This window comes from Eptesicus fuscus, chromosome 14 (assembly GCF_027574615.1).
Source record: "Eptesicus fuscus isolate TK198812 chromosome 14, DD_ASM_mEF_20220401, whole genome shotgun sequence".
Taxonomy (NCBI): Eukaryota; Metazoa; Chordata; class Mammalia; order Chiroptera; family Vespertilionidae; genus Eptesicus; species Eptesicus fuscus.
Genome location: NC_072486.1, coordinates 7,006,465 through 7,023,037, shown reverse-complemented (window position 1 = coordinate 7,023,037; position 16,573 = coordinate 7,006,465). Strand labels below are relative to the sequence as shown.

The window sequence follows — 16,573 nt, the reverse complement described above, 5'->3', positions numbered from 1 at the left end:
CGACAGGAAGTCCAGTGGATGGCCAGAGAGCACGGAGTGTGGTGTTTCCTAACGGGCCGTCTCAGCCTGTTGGGCCGAATGTCATTTGTGCTCCCCGTGTCCCCAGAGGACTCTCTACTGACAAGAGCAACAGCACACTGGTCAGGGCGCCGATCGCGCACAGGCCGAGGGTGAAGGGATAGTGACACATTACAGAGCATTTCCCGGACTTTGTCCTTTTTCCGAAGTTCATGGAACACCTTCAGCAGATGTCATCTCCTCTTGGAAGAAGAAACGCTGTAAGGTGTTCCCAAGGGTTTAATCGTTACCTTCGCTGGTGTTGAACTTGAAAATCCCGGGGAACGTTTAGCTGGAGAGTTGAACCCTCAGCCTACCTTTTTGATGGATTATCCCTTTTGCAGGCTGACAGGGAAAGAGAAACTTATTTTGAACCTGTTCAGCATGGTTCCGTGTGAAGAAACAGATGTTTACAATAGGAAGTCCCATTGTGCGGAGGGGCTTATCAAGGCTCACTTACAGGGTTTCAAGACGTGCACGGCAGCGGTCTGATGTGCCTGCCGTCTGGGCTGAGTGAGGACAGAGCTGCCTGATCATAACTGTTATTAATGGCCTCTCCTTACCAGGCAAACAGAAGGAGGAAGTCTGGTGGCGGCCCGCCGCCCGCCGTTCCCGAGTGCTGGGGCGGCAGCGCAGTGACAGCTGTCTGCGGACACAGTGCGGAAAGGAAATGTTTTGGTGATTCCCATGCTCGTCGCCAGCAAGATAAACATGAAAGAACCAGGTTCATGTTCAGAACGGCCACACTCTCTGCGTGGCCGCTGCTTAGCTGCTCCACTTTCTGCCTCCCCACAGTTTACATAACACTTCGCGGAGCCTTCCTGCGGGCCTGCTTGCTATTTTAAAATGGAAATAGTTGAAATACTTCAGACTTGGGAGCCAAGTGGAAGACCGTGTGCAAGTGCTGATGTGAAATTTCTGTCAGCTTTGCTCGTGTGTATCAAGTCGGGACACATTTACTCTTCTTTAAGCATTTAAGAGCCAAGAGCCTGAATTAGAGAAAAAGGAGTTGATTGCTGGGAGCCTCCCTCTCGAGTAGGCCAGCTCAGTGCCTTTTGGAAATAAGGTGTGTTTTACGTATTAATAACTGGGTAAGTAAAACCTGCACCACCTCCCCCCCGCTCACACTGCTTTCCAGTTGGATCCCTGGCTGGTGTACTGCTATTAGTTCAGTGTCCTTCAAACGCCTCTCACAACCCAGCTTGAGTCTACTAATGACGAAGAGCCGATTTTGACATTGGGGGGGCCTCGTGTTCTTTAGGAACGCGCCCCTGGGTACTGGTGACCAGCTGCTCTGAGCCCAGTGCTCGCTGCCTGCACCGCAGAGCCGCCCGCCCCCTGTGGCTCCGCCAGTCGCTGGGCCCTGTTCTTTCATGTGCAGGTGCGTCTGCGAGACACACCCCCCCCCCCCCCCCGCCGGCTGTGTCCCTCTGTCGGGCTCCTGGGCGGCGTTGGAATTAGCCTTTCTGCCCAGTCGCTTCGTCGCTTTGTTGGCCTGCCCTGCAGTCTCTGCGGGGCTCCGCCCACTGTTTCCCCTGGCCCCTGCGCCTGTCCACCTGTGGCCCTCTGACCCTGGTCCAGCTGGGACCCCGGTGCCAGGCGGTCAGCACTTTCAGCCCCTGCCCACCACCACGTCTTCTTCCTGAAGCTCAGTGTCTGGGGCTCCCCAGCTTCCCCGCGTGGTTCTGGGCGAGCTGGCTTTCCAGGGCACACGCTTCTGCCATCAGCCGGGCGAATAGTGCGTTTTTCTTCACCCGAAGTAGTGTTTACCCGCTGGCCACCCTCTGGCCACCCTCTGGAAGGGGCAGGTCAGTTTCGCGTCCTCCCTGCTGCTCTGTGCCCTTCACCTGCAGGTGTGACAGCTGGGCTCCCGGTGACACCTGCAGCGTCACGTGCTTCTTGCACTCTAATAAACGCAGGGCAGGATTCATCTACCTCCCCAGAGAAGGAAAGCTTGGATCAGGCATAGAGTCAGGTGTAAGTAGGTGGGGTCTGCATGATATCATGATGTTTTCATAACACTTCATACAATTACAGATTCTCCATCAATAACTTGTCGTTTTTTAAAAACCATTTTTTAAAAGGAAGCATTCTACTTTCATTTTGCATTCCTTCCCTCCCCCCCCCCCGTTTTTTCAAGCGACCTCAAATAGCGTGGGTTCTATACGAGCAAAGCCTGAGCCCTCCTGTACCGATGACAAAGATACAGATCGAGAGCCAGGCGCCCCCCACCCCACCCTGTTTATACGTGTATTCATTTACAGCCTGTAATCCAGTGAGCACAGACAAACATTTCAGTCTTACCAGTGAAGGGTACATCTGCCAGGGCTGACCAGCAGCCCCTGAAGGACGGAGGAACAGACTGCTCTGACACAGTGTCCCCGTGGGGAGGGGGCTAAGGGATGGCCTGGCTCTGGGCCAGAGCAGCCTCAATCGCCAGTGAGTAATCTCGGGGGGACACATGAGTTTACATTGTCCTCTAGGCAAGGGCATCCCGGGGGTCTGCACGTGCACAGACTTGTTTGTAAGGTCAAGAAACAATTAGGGGCGCCGCCTTCGACACTCCCCTAAGTCTCCCCGAAGTCGGAATTCCTTTAAACAGGGCAGGCGGCCTTCCGCACACTTCCCTTTTCTCAGGATGTCCTCCTGACAACTTTCCAACCACATCCCATGTGCTCCCCAACACATATCGAAGTGAAAACAGCTGTTAGGCACACCTCACCTGCATTGATTTAGCCAAATTTGGTAACAGTGCCGACAGCAGTGAACCAGACATGCCAACCATTCCTGTTCCAGTCTTGCCAGCCAGGCCTCCGGGAAAGGTGGGCCGTAAAGCTGGCCCAGCACTTGGCTCTGGTCAGCGAAAGGTAATGCACTCCGAGTGGGGAGTCACAGCCTCACGGTGCGTAACGTGCACGTGTGTGACTCTGAGATGCCGAATGCAGCCTGCGTGCTGAGAGTTGGGAAATGCCAGCGAGGCCTGTCGCTTGAATAGGATGTCGTCAGGCTGAGGTTCAAATGTGAGCCATACGTAGCCGGGCCCGCGTCCTCGGGCAGGTGACGGAACTCCTAAGCACTGGTTCTGCTGGGAAGAGAGGTGAGAATGGCCATTCAGACTCGATCTCAGCTAGCGTTTTGCTGTATATTCCTCCTGAGCCAGTAAAGAAGTGAGGAAACAGGAAGAACCTGAGATTAGGAAAGTGAGCGAAGCCCTGGCCAGTGTGGCTCAGTTGGTCGGGGCATGTTCCTTTCCCGTCAGGGCACATACCAAGGTTGTGGGTTCAATCCCCGGTTAGGGCGCGTGTGAGAGGCAACTGATGGATGTTTCTCTCTCACATCCATGTTTCTCTCTCACTCTCCCTTCCTCTCTCTAAAAATCAGTACAAATTTAAGAAACAAAAAAACAAACAAAAAGAAAGTGAGTGCATCAGCTCTCCAGCGCCTTTCTCATGCAGGCCTGCCCGCCCGGAGTTTGCCGGGAACTCAGTGCACAGGGAGGGAGGGACCGGCCGGTCCAGAGGCCTCAGAACCACAGCTCCACACACGTCAGGCTGGAGCAGGGCCTGTGGGCTCCGAGGAGCCTCACACAGGGAGTTCCTTCCCGATTGCAGGTGTTCCGTTCACTCTGGTTTTCACTGCACAGTCTGGCCTCCGTTAGGTAGCTGTGGCTGACTACCGAAGGTTGATGGAACTCCGTAAACTGGAACGAGGCATACATGTCTATAGGAAATAAGGTTTTCTTCAGTAAGACATATCCAAACTCCATTTCCTACCCAAAGCAACTGGAAATGACACTGCTTGTCTGGTCTCAGCGAAGGGGCCACATACCCAGCCTCCCTTGGTTGCCTTCGCCATCACTTTCGGATTCAGGGTTCTGATGTTTGGCTGTCTCTGTCATCTGTAAGCACAAGATCCTCCTGCTATACCACAGTGAGGACAGAGGTGCCACCCGTCCTGGAAAAGATAGCATTCTCCGGGGGCCTCCCGGAAGCCCTGCCCAGGTGTGCCGTTGTTGTGAGGATCTTGAGAATCTCTGAGGACGAATTGCACAGAGAGTGCTGATGTGATGCTGGGCATAGGAGTCATCCACGAAATCGTAGCTGTTATGTGTTACTGCTGTCTTCCAGCACTGAGATGCCATGTATTGTAAGTCACAGCATTAGTTTATGGACCACGTCCTGTTGTGTGTTTTTTTAAAAAAACTGAACGTGGCTCTCTCGCTAAGATCGAGTTTCATGATAATTCAGGTAATCCACTCTGTGATCCCTACCTGAAGCAGTGAGGTCAGAAAGGGAGTCCCCGTCAAATGCAAAACATACCCTTAAAAAGAGAGGATCAGAGTGCGTTGGTTTGAAGCAACCTGTGCTTTCTGCTCGCGTTGCCGCTAAACTCCGTCTGTCAGAGGTTGGAGGCGGTTAAAATGCCATTAAGGTCCTTCTCACCCCGAGGTTCTAGATTTCCGCATAGTTTTCCCATTTCATCAGGTGATTATGCTACATGTTTGATCAGTGAGTTACCACATTGCGTTTTTCTTATAATGAAACTCTCATCTCAAAGGCTCTTTTTTTGTCTGGTCAACATTCCTTTTCATCATCATATTTGAGTTCATGTAGCAATTGGGGCCTCCAAATGATAACCTGCATCTTAGTAGCAGTCTTTCTGAAGTGTTGGCATCGTGCCTCATTATAGGAAAGAAATATCCATGCCAAACACCTAAACACGACATGGTTTTCATTTGGTCTGCGAGTTGGCAATAGGAAAGGAAATTCTGTAGCACCTCTCTAATAACTAAATGCCATATCTACTTAAATAATCTAACATGCCACTGTCAGCTACTTTTGAAAACAGTAGTTTGCTTAGATCAGTGGTCGGCAAACTCATTAGTCAACAAAGCCAAATATCAACAGGACAACAATTGAAATTTCTTTTGAGAGCCAAATTTTTTAAACTTAAACTTCTTCTAATGCCACTTCTTCAAAATAGACTTGCCCAGGCCGTGGTATTTTGTGGAAGAGCCACACTCAAGGGGCCAAAGAGCCGCATGTGGCTCGCGAGCTGCAGTTTGCCGACCACGGGCTTAGATGAATAGTCTATAAAATAGTAGCAACTGTTTTAATGCTGAAATGACCGCAGAGCACACAGATGTCAAATTATATACAAAGGCTCTTTCCTTCTTATTCTCCATAGGGCTTTGCCAATGGCTCTGAATCAACTTGAAAATATGTCCTCTCCTGCCCTGGCCGGTGTGGCTCAGGTGGTGGGGTGTTGTCTGTGCACCCAAAGGTTGCTGGTTCGATTTCCCATCAGAGCACATGCCTGGGTTTCTAACTTGATCCCGGTAGGGAGTGTGCAGGAGGCCGCCCATCGATGTTCTGCTCTCACATCGATGTTTCTCTGTCCCTCTTCCTTCCTCTCTCTCTAAAAATGAATAAAAAATTTTTTTTTTCAAAGAAAATATATCCTCTCTAGTGACATCCAGATTACTCTTTTGCCTTAATTTACCTCTTCCCATTGTTATTGAAATACAAATTCAATTTTAGATATCGTCGCGTTTAGATTTTGATAGTTGTATAGAGATATCTTTGTAGTAACTAGTGGCTTATTATTCTCCACCGGTGTGGGGTAGGAAGCTGTTTTCACAGTCTTTACGTCTCTTGAGAGGATTTTCAAGATCAACCTAAAAGAATTAATTTGTTTCTTAACTTGCCCAGTGGCATCTGTAATGGGTCAATAGAGTGAAAATGTCCTGATTGTAGCAAGCAGTTGGACTTTCTCGAGTGGGCATATTTGATCTGCATGTGGGTCTAAAGCATGAACTGTGTAAGCTTCGAGGGAGATGCGTGGTGAGTGTGGGAAGGGCCTGGGGTTTAATCATGTGTTGGTTCATCGTGAACCAAGAGTGTGTGGTGCGGTGCGGTGCCCAGAGGGCAGAGGTGACCAGAGGCGACCGGAGGCCGGGCTGGCAGGAGAAGTCCCAGCACGCAGGAGGCGCTGCTGTGTCCCCCTGCAGGGTCATCCCCAGCCTGGTATTTCGGGGTCAGTCTGGGGCTCTCTAGTTAGCTGTGTACATTTTTAAGTGCCTGAAATTGGCCTTCATTCAAAGGCCAGTGGTTAGGATAGAGAGAAAAGTTGAAGCCATGTTTGCATAAGGAAGAGCTGGAGGAACTGGGGATGTTTTCTCTGGAAGAGAGGGTACCGGCTGGCTGTCCTCACGGATGCAGGGCGCTGCCATGTATCAGAGGGGCGAGCCTTATTCGCAAGGCTCTGGAGGGGAGGATGAGGGCCGATGGGGCAGATTTGGGCTCAGCAGGGGAAGAGCTTTTTGCTGGTTAGACATGTCCCTGAAAGTAATAAACTGCCTCCCAAAGTCAGGATTCTGGATCGTGAAGACGGCCACGCCTGGGCAGATGGCTGCTGTTGTGAAAGGGATCCTGGTAAAGTCCCACAAGGCTGGACTCATGTCTTCAAAGTCCTCCCAGCTGGTTCCGTATCTCACCAGCTCCCTGTCCAGCAAACACACTTCTGGAGCACCCTCTGTTTGCTAAGCACAGTGCTGGGGTGCGGGGAACCGCAGGCCCTGTCGTGGGGAAGGCGGTCAGGGGGAGTGCTGTGGGGGAGCTGGGCTTGTAAGGTCTCAGCCACGAGGAGGACCCACAAAGGCAGTGCCTGAACGTGGGCATTGCCAGGTAAAGAGCAGAGACAGGGCGTGGCCGCGGGGGAGCCGGGCACGTGCAGAGGCCTGGGTGACAGTGAGGCTGCAGGTGGATAGGAAGAGAATGAGATGGAGCAGGAGCTGGAGCCGTAGTTGAGCGTCGACCTATGAACCAGGAAGGTCATGGTTCAATTCCCGGTCAGGGCACATGCTCAGGTGGGGGCTCGATCCCCAGTAGGGGGCGTGCAGGAGGCAGCCAATCAGTGATTCTCTCTCACCATTGATGTTTTTATCTCTCTCCCCCTCTCCCTTCCTCTCTGAAATCAATAAAAATGTATTAAAAAAACAAAAAACCCGACCTTTGGGATTTCGGAGCTGAAGTCAAGGAGTAACCTAATCCGATTTGCATGTCTGCAGGTGGCTCAGCGGGTGAGGGTGAGGGTGGAGTGGTGCCCAGTGAGGTCTCCTGGCCTCCTTTCTGAGTCTCAGGCCCTCACCTCCTCTGCGTGATCCTGTGAGCACACATTCACCGCTGTCTTCCTTTATCCTTCCACTTGGGTGGTCAGGCCCGCGGTACTGGTCTCTGGGGACAGATGGAGTCATGTTGGCACCAACACCCAGACTGCACTCATGCCTCCCAAGGGGCTGCTTGGGACCTCCAGAGCCCCATGCCGTCTCCCAGCTGCCCCTGGGGCCCTGGTGATGCCCAACGGGAGCTCGGGAGCTGACCCCCCTGCTCCTCGTGTTCTTGCCTGAGGCTGGTATCTTCTGCGCAGGCGCTGGTGCTGGCACCCCCTGACACCCTGAGGTTGCTGCCCAGCACTCAGGTTCCGGGGCGGCAGCCTTCACCGCGCGGAGGTGTGTCCCTGCCCAGGTCTGCCCTGCGGCACGGCCACACTGTGCCCAGTGACATTGGCATCCATGGACTCGTCCTTGCTTTGTGTCACTTTTTGTCACCTGGGCAGGGACGTGGGAATGGATAGGTTGGTGTCTCACAAAAGGCCCCTTGAAATAAGCGCCTGTGGTTTCTGCCTGCAGCCCCGAGGCTGCGGGGCCCAGAGCTGGGAGGCACCAGGGTGTTCCCTCCGTCCAGTTTCCCCCAAGACGCCCCAGGTCCCGCTGCCCCGACCACTTCCTGGCCCTTCCGCACAGGGGTGGGCAGCGTCACCTCCAGGTCATCTCACGTGCCCGGCACAGGGCCAGCACGTCTCCTGTCCATCTCACTTCCCCCAGCCCTCGGAGGGGAGTGCGGGCTGTTAGTGTCCTCATCTGTGCAGGAGGCTGAGGCCCAGAGGAACTTAGTCACCTGCTCAAGGCCACACAGCATGCGGAGCTCGAGTCCCACACCAGACTCGTGTGGACTGTTCCACACACCGGTCATCTCATAACTTAGTTCCCGGTCACGTGCCTGCTTTGCTCATTCATCTTCTCCGCTTACCTTCCACATTGCTTTGCCCCCAGGGCTGGGAGGAAACGGTGGATGCCGCGGTGTCCCACCTCCTGAAGACCTGCCTCTCCAGGAGTTCCAAGGAGCAGGCTCTGAGCCTGAGCAGCCAGCTGAGCAGGCCCCGGGACACCGGCCGGCTGAAGAAGCACATCACCCTGCTCTGCGACCGCCTGGCCAAGGGCGGCCGCCTCTGCCTGAGCACCGACGCGGCCGCCCCGCCCGCCATGGTCATGCCAGGTGAGCGCTGTGTCCGTGCCCAGCTCTAGGGACGTGTCTGCGGCGGTACCTGGGGGCCTACATTTCACAGGAAGTGAGGATGGCAGATGGCTTTCTCGTGTCCCCTGCTATCCCAGGGTAACCTCTTGGTTGGAGACGTTTCTAGAATGGTATGTCTCTTTCCTTCCCTCTGCTTTTAAACACATGATCCGTGTTGCTATGGATCTAACCAATAAAAAGTGGATCAGAGAATAAAACTAAACGTGATTTCGCGATGCCCTATTTCTCAGATGAAAACAGCATAATGCAAGCCGCGGATGTTAGCCAGATGAGGTCAGTCCTGTTGCTGTTTGCTTGGGTGGTGGTCAGCAGGATCAGGGGGCGGAGACAAGGAAGAAGCCCAGGATCAGGGGGTGCGGCACCAGAGGGCTCTCCCCTACGTGGCCCCTCTTCTCTCCCACAGCCAGAGGGTCCCTTGGAGGCAGCAGCCCCACCCGCCCCACCCGCTCTTCCCTCTTCTGTGAGCCCCTCTTAGGCCGCAGGAAGGAGCAGGAAGCCAGTGAATGTGTTAAATGCAGCGGCTGCAGCTGCTCTTTCTTCCGGAAGCAAGGGCCATAGTATGGGAAGCGGGTGGTTTTCCTTTCTTCCTCCCCCACCCACCCATGCTGCTGCGCTTCCGGCTGCTGCCTTTCCCCCTCCACCAGCACTTCTAGAAGTGAAAAGGAATGCAAGCCAACACTCAGCAAGATACGCGTGGAGACAGCGTAGCATAATCCAATACGTGCAGCCTGCAGTGTCTGCTCCTCCCTCCGTGCCCCACTGCATAGATGACCCTGGGTGTGTGAGCTAACTTTCCAGAATCTCCGTTTCTTCATTTGGAAAGCGGATAAAATAATCCTTCCTTTGTTGCCAGGGCCCCGGGGGTTTGGAAAGCACCTAGTACAATGCTTAGAACAGAGACACACTTAGACAGTCCAAGCCGTAATGATCCCCACTGTTAGAGACAGATGTATAACTCGGCCTCGGAATCTGGTGTGGGGGCTGGGGATAGCTGGTTTGGGGTCATGGGGTGCTATATTTGATCGTTTTAAATATTCTTACCTTAATCATTCATAGAGAGAACCTACCTTTTATGCCAAAAGAGTGTTTCAGAATAGAAATGCCTCCTACGTAGAAGCAGTTGGAATAGTTTGTCTTAGTTTAGATCCTCTTCATCTTGTTAGCCTCCTCCAGACTGGTCCTTTAGCCTCTACTCGTCCATCTTCTGTCCACTGTTGCAGGATTACGTTTTCTAAGAAATAAATATTTAGGCCCAATGAGATAGTACATGAGAAGTACTCACTGCAGTTGGCACTCTGTATGTGGCCTCCCTCCTTCTGGTCAATTGGGAAAGCAAGGAGGCTGGAGGGAGGAGAACTCTATAAAGGAGAAGACGCACCAAGAGAAGGGAATTGGCCCCTGCTTGGCTGGAGCATCTGCCTTCTCTTCCCCACGTTCCTGTCGGGGCTCCTCTGGGAACGGCCACTAGGAGTCCCCTGGCGATGCTGCGAGCAAAGACCTGGACACCTGGAGGGAGTCCGGCCGCTTAGTCATTCACGGCGGCACTTCAGTCACGTGCTTGAATAACTAGATTGGAAGCAACTCGAGGGCTGAGTCCATCCAAGCACCTGGTTGCAAAATTTTAACTGTATGGGAGGAAGAGGCAACGAAAGGAGGGAGAGAAGGAAGGGAAGGAGAAATGAAGGAAGAGAGAAAATATACTGTTCACAAGCCAGGAATCTGTAACCAGGTCTGCGTCTTCCCTGCTGGTCTAGCCCGGTTCAGAGAGAGGTGGAGGCTGCGTGCATCTGTGCCTCCCTGTCGGGCTCGCGATCGCTGGCTGTCACTTGCTGACGATCCCTCCTCAACTCCGGCGCCCTGAGTAGTCAGGGGAGTGAGTTTTCCCTGTTCAGTCAGTGCTCTTGGTCATGGACAAACTCCATCGTGCCTAAGCCTTCCCACCAGAACGCAAAATTCTCACACACTTATTTCTGTACTTTGCACATTTTTAAAAAATATATATATTTTATTGATTTTTTACAGAGAGGAAGGGAGAGGGATAGAGAGCTAGAAATATCGATGAGAGAGAAACATCGACCAGCTGCCTCCTGCACAGCCCCCACCTGGGGATGTGCCCGCAACCAATGTACATGCCCTTGACCGGAATCGAACCTGGGACCTTTCAGTCCTCAGACTGACACTCTATCCACTGAGCCAAACCGGTTTCGGCTGTACTTTGCACATTTTTGAGGTAGAAGAAACACGTAGATTTTTGCTGTTTTACAAATAGAAGACGGAGTTGGAAAAAGCTAAATATCTTGCCCAGAGTTCCATGCTTACCGAAGGGTGATGTCTAGAATCCAAACCTCTGAGCCCTCTGGGCTTCCCTCTGGACCACACAGACCGCAATGGAGCGAATGCACTGCTACTCCGCTTCCTCCCCACTCAGCTGTGCCTGAGCTGGCCTCTTCCCCTTAACCGGCGGAGCGGTGCGGGAGGAAATGGGCAGGAATAGTTTCACGCAGTCTCTTTTCTTTGCTACGAGGAATATATTAAAAATATATCTTTTGTGCTTAATGTTTATTATCTCCATGAGTGACATGATGCTATTATCACAGAGATAGCAAGCAATACTAGGAATGATTTCCGCTTCCAGTCAGTAATTGTGCAATTGCAATGCCAGTTTAGTTTCAGAACGCGTGAAGGTAACGTGACGTGCTAGAAAGGAGTGGATCACCGGACACAGGCGTGTGTAAAGGATTTTCCCCAGACATGATCTTTTATCCATGGCTGGGCAGGAACTCAGGATCATCTTGGTTCACCTCCTCGCTTAGCAGCTGAGGTAGTTGAGGCCTGGAAGATGGAGTGACCTCATGGTAGGAAAGGCCAGAGTGTGTGTCACGAAAACAGAGCAGATTCCCTAGCCCCGTGGTCGGCAAACTGCGGCTCGTGAGCCACATGCGGCTCTTTGGCCCCTTGAGTGTGGCCCTTCCACAAAATACCACGTGCGGGAGCGCACATAGAGTGCGATTGAAGGAGTTCCCTAATTAAGTTAATAACAATGTATCTACCTATATAGTTTAAGTTTAAAAAATTTGGCTCTCAAAAGAAATTTCAATCGTTGTACTGTTGATATTTAGCTCTGTTGACTAATGAGTTTGCTGACCACTGCCCTAGCCCATACCATGTGCCACAGTACATTTCAGATGAAGAAGAGGTTTAAACATAAAGCAATGAAATCACAAAAACACAGAGGAGGTGGAGGTGGCTCCACCATATGAGGTGACAGGCCATTCTGCGTCAGCCCGAAGCATGTAAACAAGGGGTGTGCTGTGGGATTGTCCTGGAGGCAGAGTTCCAGGGGGTGTCTGTGTGTCTTCCTATTCCGTCTCCTCCATTATTCTGCATGTTTTCCTACCAACAACGTCTGTAACTTATTAAAAGGGACCATGATAGCAAGTGCCAATAAGGAAACAGCTATAATTGTATCAGAAATGATGGGAAGGAAAAAGCAAGGACCGACGTTACACATCAGGACAACGAATGGCTTTCTCCTCCCACAGGAAGTAAGTTATTCAAGGGCGATGACCGCGTGTCTGTGGGGCTTGTTTGCATGTCGGTTCTGATGACTGGATCCCCAAGTCCCTCCCAGGACGCTGCACCAATGTGCGCGGCTGGTTTATGGGTTCTGCCTCCTTTCCATCTCCGTGCCGCCTCTGACAGGAGGCCAACCGTTGCTCTCTGAGCGATTTTCCACCTTCCCCGAGCGAGCTCATCATGGGCAACCTGGTGAGCATGCGGCTGCAGCCTGCTTGGCTGCTCTGCAGAGTTTGACGATGACACCGCCTCCCTGAGGGCCTGCTCCCTCCTGGGCTTCTCCTTCGCTGCCGGAACTGCCCCTGTGCCCTCAGACCTGTCTTTCCAGGCGGCTTTGTGGCTTCCTGTTCCTTTTTCCATCTCTAGACTCTTGGTCTGACTTCATGCTCTCCTGGACAATCTCGTCACGCTGCCACCCGAACTCCGTGTCCTTCTGGGCTTGTAGCTTCCTGTCTGGCCTCTCCTCCAGGTCTCACACGTCTCCCTCGATACCCTGCAGGCCCCTCCGATTCCATCTGCCTGAGTGAGACTCATCTGCTCTGTGTGCCGGGTCACAGTATTGCCCAGTGCCCGGGCCAGGGACCTCGAGGCAACTGGACCCTCTGTTTCCTTTGCTCACCCTGTTCAGTCAGTCACCCGCACCTGACGAGGCACCTCCCACATGTATCCCTTCCCCTGCCCCCACTGCCCTCATCTTGCTAACACCCCATTTCCTATTCAGGCCATTAAAACCACCGACCAGAGTCTCCTTGTATTAAGATTCCTCCTTTATTTTTAGTACCACCATAAAAAAACAACAATTTATAAATGTTCATAGCAGAATTATAGCTACAAAGTGGGAAAATCCCAATATTCGTCAACTCATAGATGGATAAATACATGCGGCAGAGCCTGCTGGGGCTGCGTAACACAGGACCACAGGCTGGGCGGTTTAAACAACAGGATCAATTTTCTCACCGTTCTGGAGGCTGGCACTTCAGGGTTAAGGTGCTGGCAGGTTTGGTTTCTCCTGAGGCCTTTCTGCTTGGCTTTCAGATGGCCGCCTCCCCTGAGTCCTCTGAGTGAGCACATCCTAGTGTCCCTTCTTCTCTTTACAAGGACACTGGTCCTTTTGGATTAGGGCCCCACCCTTATGACCTCATTTAACCTTATTTTCTGCTTTAATGGCCCTATCTCCAAATAGGGTCACATTGGGGGTTAGGGCTTTAACCTATGAATTTTGGGGAAGGCACAATTCAGTTCATAACACCCCAGATGGAAGGTAGTTCATGGAGTGCCCGGTACAGATTGTATTCTTCTTTGTGGCCTCAGCTCCTCACTTAGGCCTGCCATATAGCTAGCTGGTGACCACCATGTATTTTTAAAACTTTTTATTTTGAAATAGTATAAAATATCTATAATAATTTTAGTTATGGACTCCCAGGAAGATGCAGAAATACTACATAGAATCCCTTGTACCCTTCCTCCAGCTTTCCCCAAAGGTGACATTTTACATAACTGCAGTACAGTATCAAAATGGGAAATCGACATTGGTCTGCCTTATATTTTTAGAATGAATTAGTGGAGCTTTTATTAAAGAGGATGCGTCTTGAAGTAGGTATACATTTTAGACTTTCAGAAAGGGTAGTGGCAGATATTATAGATACAAGCAAGGAGATATGGGCCTGTCAGTAAACTGGTTAAGTTTCAGATTAGAAGTTCAGGTGGCTAGCTCAGGAAGCACTAGTTAGTCTAGAAACTTGGGAGCTGCATAGAAGAGATTGAAAGATGAGCATGTAATGGGAGCAGTTGTAGGTTCTTAAGCTGTAAGTGACTTATAGAACACATAAAACACAGTGTTTGAGAAATACCAAGCTCATGGCGGTGTGCAGGTGGAAGGGGAGCGTGAAGGAGAGGGAAGAACACAGATACTCCATCAAGCTTGTTGGTTGCCGTTGGTGGAAATGATTACGTTGGCTGAGTTTTGTGTGTTATGGATAATGTGCTTCATTTATAATGCAATGAGCTTGAGATGATGAAGGTGCATCCAAGAAGAGACAGGTGTCGACAGCTGTATCTGAGGAATTCTAGCTTAAGGGAAAGATTGAAGCTTGAAAAGTAGATTTGGTATCTTCAGTTTACAGGCCATTATTTTGCAATTGGATGAGCCGTCTGAGGAGAGAAGGCATTGGGAGGGGACCATGGGATTTGGGACTTAGCTGCAGAGCCAGGAACCTGGGATGGGAAGTGGATTCTATGGGGAGAGTGAATTTCAAGGAATTCCCAGAAGAGGTTGTGTCAGTACTCTCAAGGACAGTAGGAGGTCAAGGAAAGATCTTTCAGTAACTGGAAGGAGCAATATAGGTAGACTGATAGAATAGGGCAGTGATGGGCAACCTATTGAGCTTGGTGCGTCAAACTTCGCCAAAAAACTGAGCATAACTCGGGTAGTGTGTCACTTTGAGGAAAAAACTAACTCCAAGACTCTAGTCGCAAATGTTTCATCCTCAGGAGCAGCAAATGTTTCATCCTCGGCATGCGGCCGCGTGTCATCAGAAATGGCTACGCGTGTCAGTGCTGACACGCGTGTCATCGGTTCGCCATCACTGGAATAGGGAGTAGTCTATTCCTGTTGTCAGGATTTTTATGTCTTTTCTTTTCTTTCTTTTAAAAAAAGATAACGTAGAGATGTTTGAAGGTCAGGGGGTGGTGGCAAGATGAGAATGTTCCAAATCCAACAGTATTAAATTGGAAGCTTTGAGGAAGCAGAGAAATAATCTAGAATAAAGGTAAACTGAATAGATTTAGTATTTGAGAAGAGAAAAATATTAGAACCTGGATATAAGTTGGGAATATTTAATGGAAAGTTTAATGCAATCCCTCCACAGGAGTTTTGCAGAAGTGGGTTTATAATGATCTGTGAGAGACAAGAAGGGGTGAATGGGGAGGTGGTAAATTCAGGTTGGTTTGCAGTAGCCACTTTGGGAAGGACAAGCTCGGCCATTGAGCAATTGTACAGCTACTTAGTATTTTTGGAGCCATAGTTTCTTAGCTTGAGATAACACCTCCTTGTTTTGAAATAACATACTGCTGCAAAAATCCAACTATAGTGTATAAGAAAGCATTCAGTTATTAACAGGATGCTGGTCTTACCCATTGTATTAGGGAGTTCTAATTGGCTGAATGGAGGGTTAGCGGGAGAATATTTGAATCCAGGATTAGACTTGATTTCACAGGAGAAGCAATTAGGAGCAACTCTAGGGGAAGGTCTACCATCAAAGACCCAATAGAATACCATTCTCCCTGTGTGTACTTAGCAAATACTTGTTGATAGACAAGCTGGCTGGTGACTAATTACAATGTGATGACCAAAGCCCGTTTCTTGGAAGTAGGGCTGTTAATACAGGAAGAGAATACCAGGGGAGTTTGAGGAATTTCCTTTCCTGCAGATGTTTAAACTAATGCGGATACTCAACAGTCTAAAGATAATTTGGGAAAAACCCTGCCTGAAAGCAGGGGAATAAATTAAATAACTTTTAAAGACATCATTATTTCTGTTTCTTTAGCCATGTCTTGCAGACAAATCTGTAAGATGCTCATTTTTTACCCTCACCCAGCCGTCAAGTGAGCTGTCCTTTCTTTGGATTCCTCTCATGTGAAATACTGCAGTGGGAAGCTTAATTCTGTGTCATTTTCAGTTCCTTTAAAGGTTGCTAAGTTAGCCCAGAGAGGAGCATCCCTCAGTAAGGTATTGTCTCTGGGGCTTTTTATTGTATTAAAAAAATAACTTTTCTCACATGCTATTGATATTTGGGCTGTTGATCTTCAAATATGAGGAAGAAAAGAAAAGGTCTTTATTCCGACAGCTGCTGGTCTGAAGGGATTTCTACAGTCACCTTAAACTTGTACCCGTTTCTTTTCTGGTCTTCCCCCCTCCATTTCTACCCCCACCTCCACTTCTGCTGCCCGGGGCCCTGTGTGCAGCAGTGGGCTTCCCTCGGCCTCCTCCGTTGTTTTTGTTTTGTTTGTTTTTTTGGTCTTCAAGTTTCTTTTATTTATTTTTTTCCACTTAGGTATTATATGTGTACATATCTTACCATTGTTCCCCCCACCCCACACCCATATATGCCCTCACCCCCCAGAGTTTTGCATCCATTGGTTATGCTTATATGCATGCATACAAGTCCTTTGGTTGATCTCTTATCTCCCCCACCTCTCCCTAACCTTCCCCCTGTAATTTGACAGTCTGTTTGATGCTTTACTGTCTCTGTATCTATCTTTTTGTTCACCAGTTTATAATGTTCTTTATTATCCATAAATGAGTGAGATCATGTGGTATTTTTCTTTCATTGACTGGCTTATTTCACTTAGCATAATGTTCTCCAATTCCATCCAGGTTGCTGCAAATGTAAGAATTCCTTCTTTTTTATGGCAGCATAATATTCCATTGTGTAGATGTACCATAGTTTTCTGATCCAGTCATCTGCTGATGGGCACCTAGGTTGTTTCCAAATCTTAGCTATTGTAAATTGTGCTGCTATGAACATAGGGGTGCATATATCCTTTCTGATTGGTGTTTCTAGTTT

The 16,573-nt window shown here is 50.1% G+C and overlaps 1 protein-coding gene across 2 annotated transcripts in view; it reads left to right on the top strand.

Annotated features, from left to right (window-relative positions):
* Window positions 1–16,573, top strand: part of BBS9 (Bardet-Biedl syndrome 9) — a 310,665-nt gene that overhangs the window by 256,747 nt on the left and 37,345 nt on the right. For both annotated transcript variants that reach the window (XM_054726330.1, XM_008147385.3), the window contains exon 21: window positions 8,171–8,393. In XM_054726330.1, the coding sequence (XP_054582305.1) occupies window positions 8,171–8,393 (223 nt within the window). The remainder of the gene's footprint in view (window positions 1–8,170; window positions 8,394–16,573) is intronic.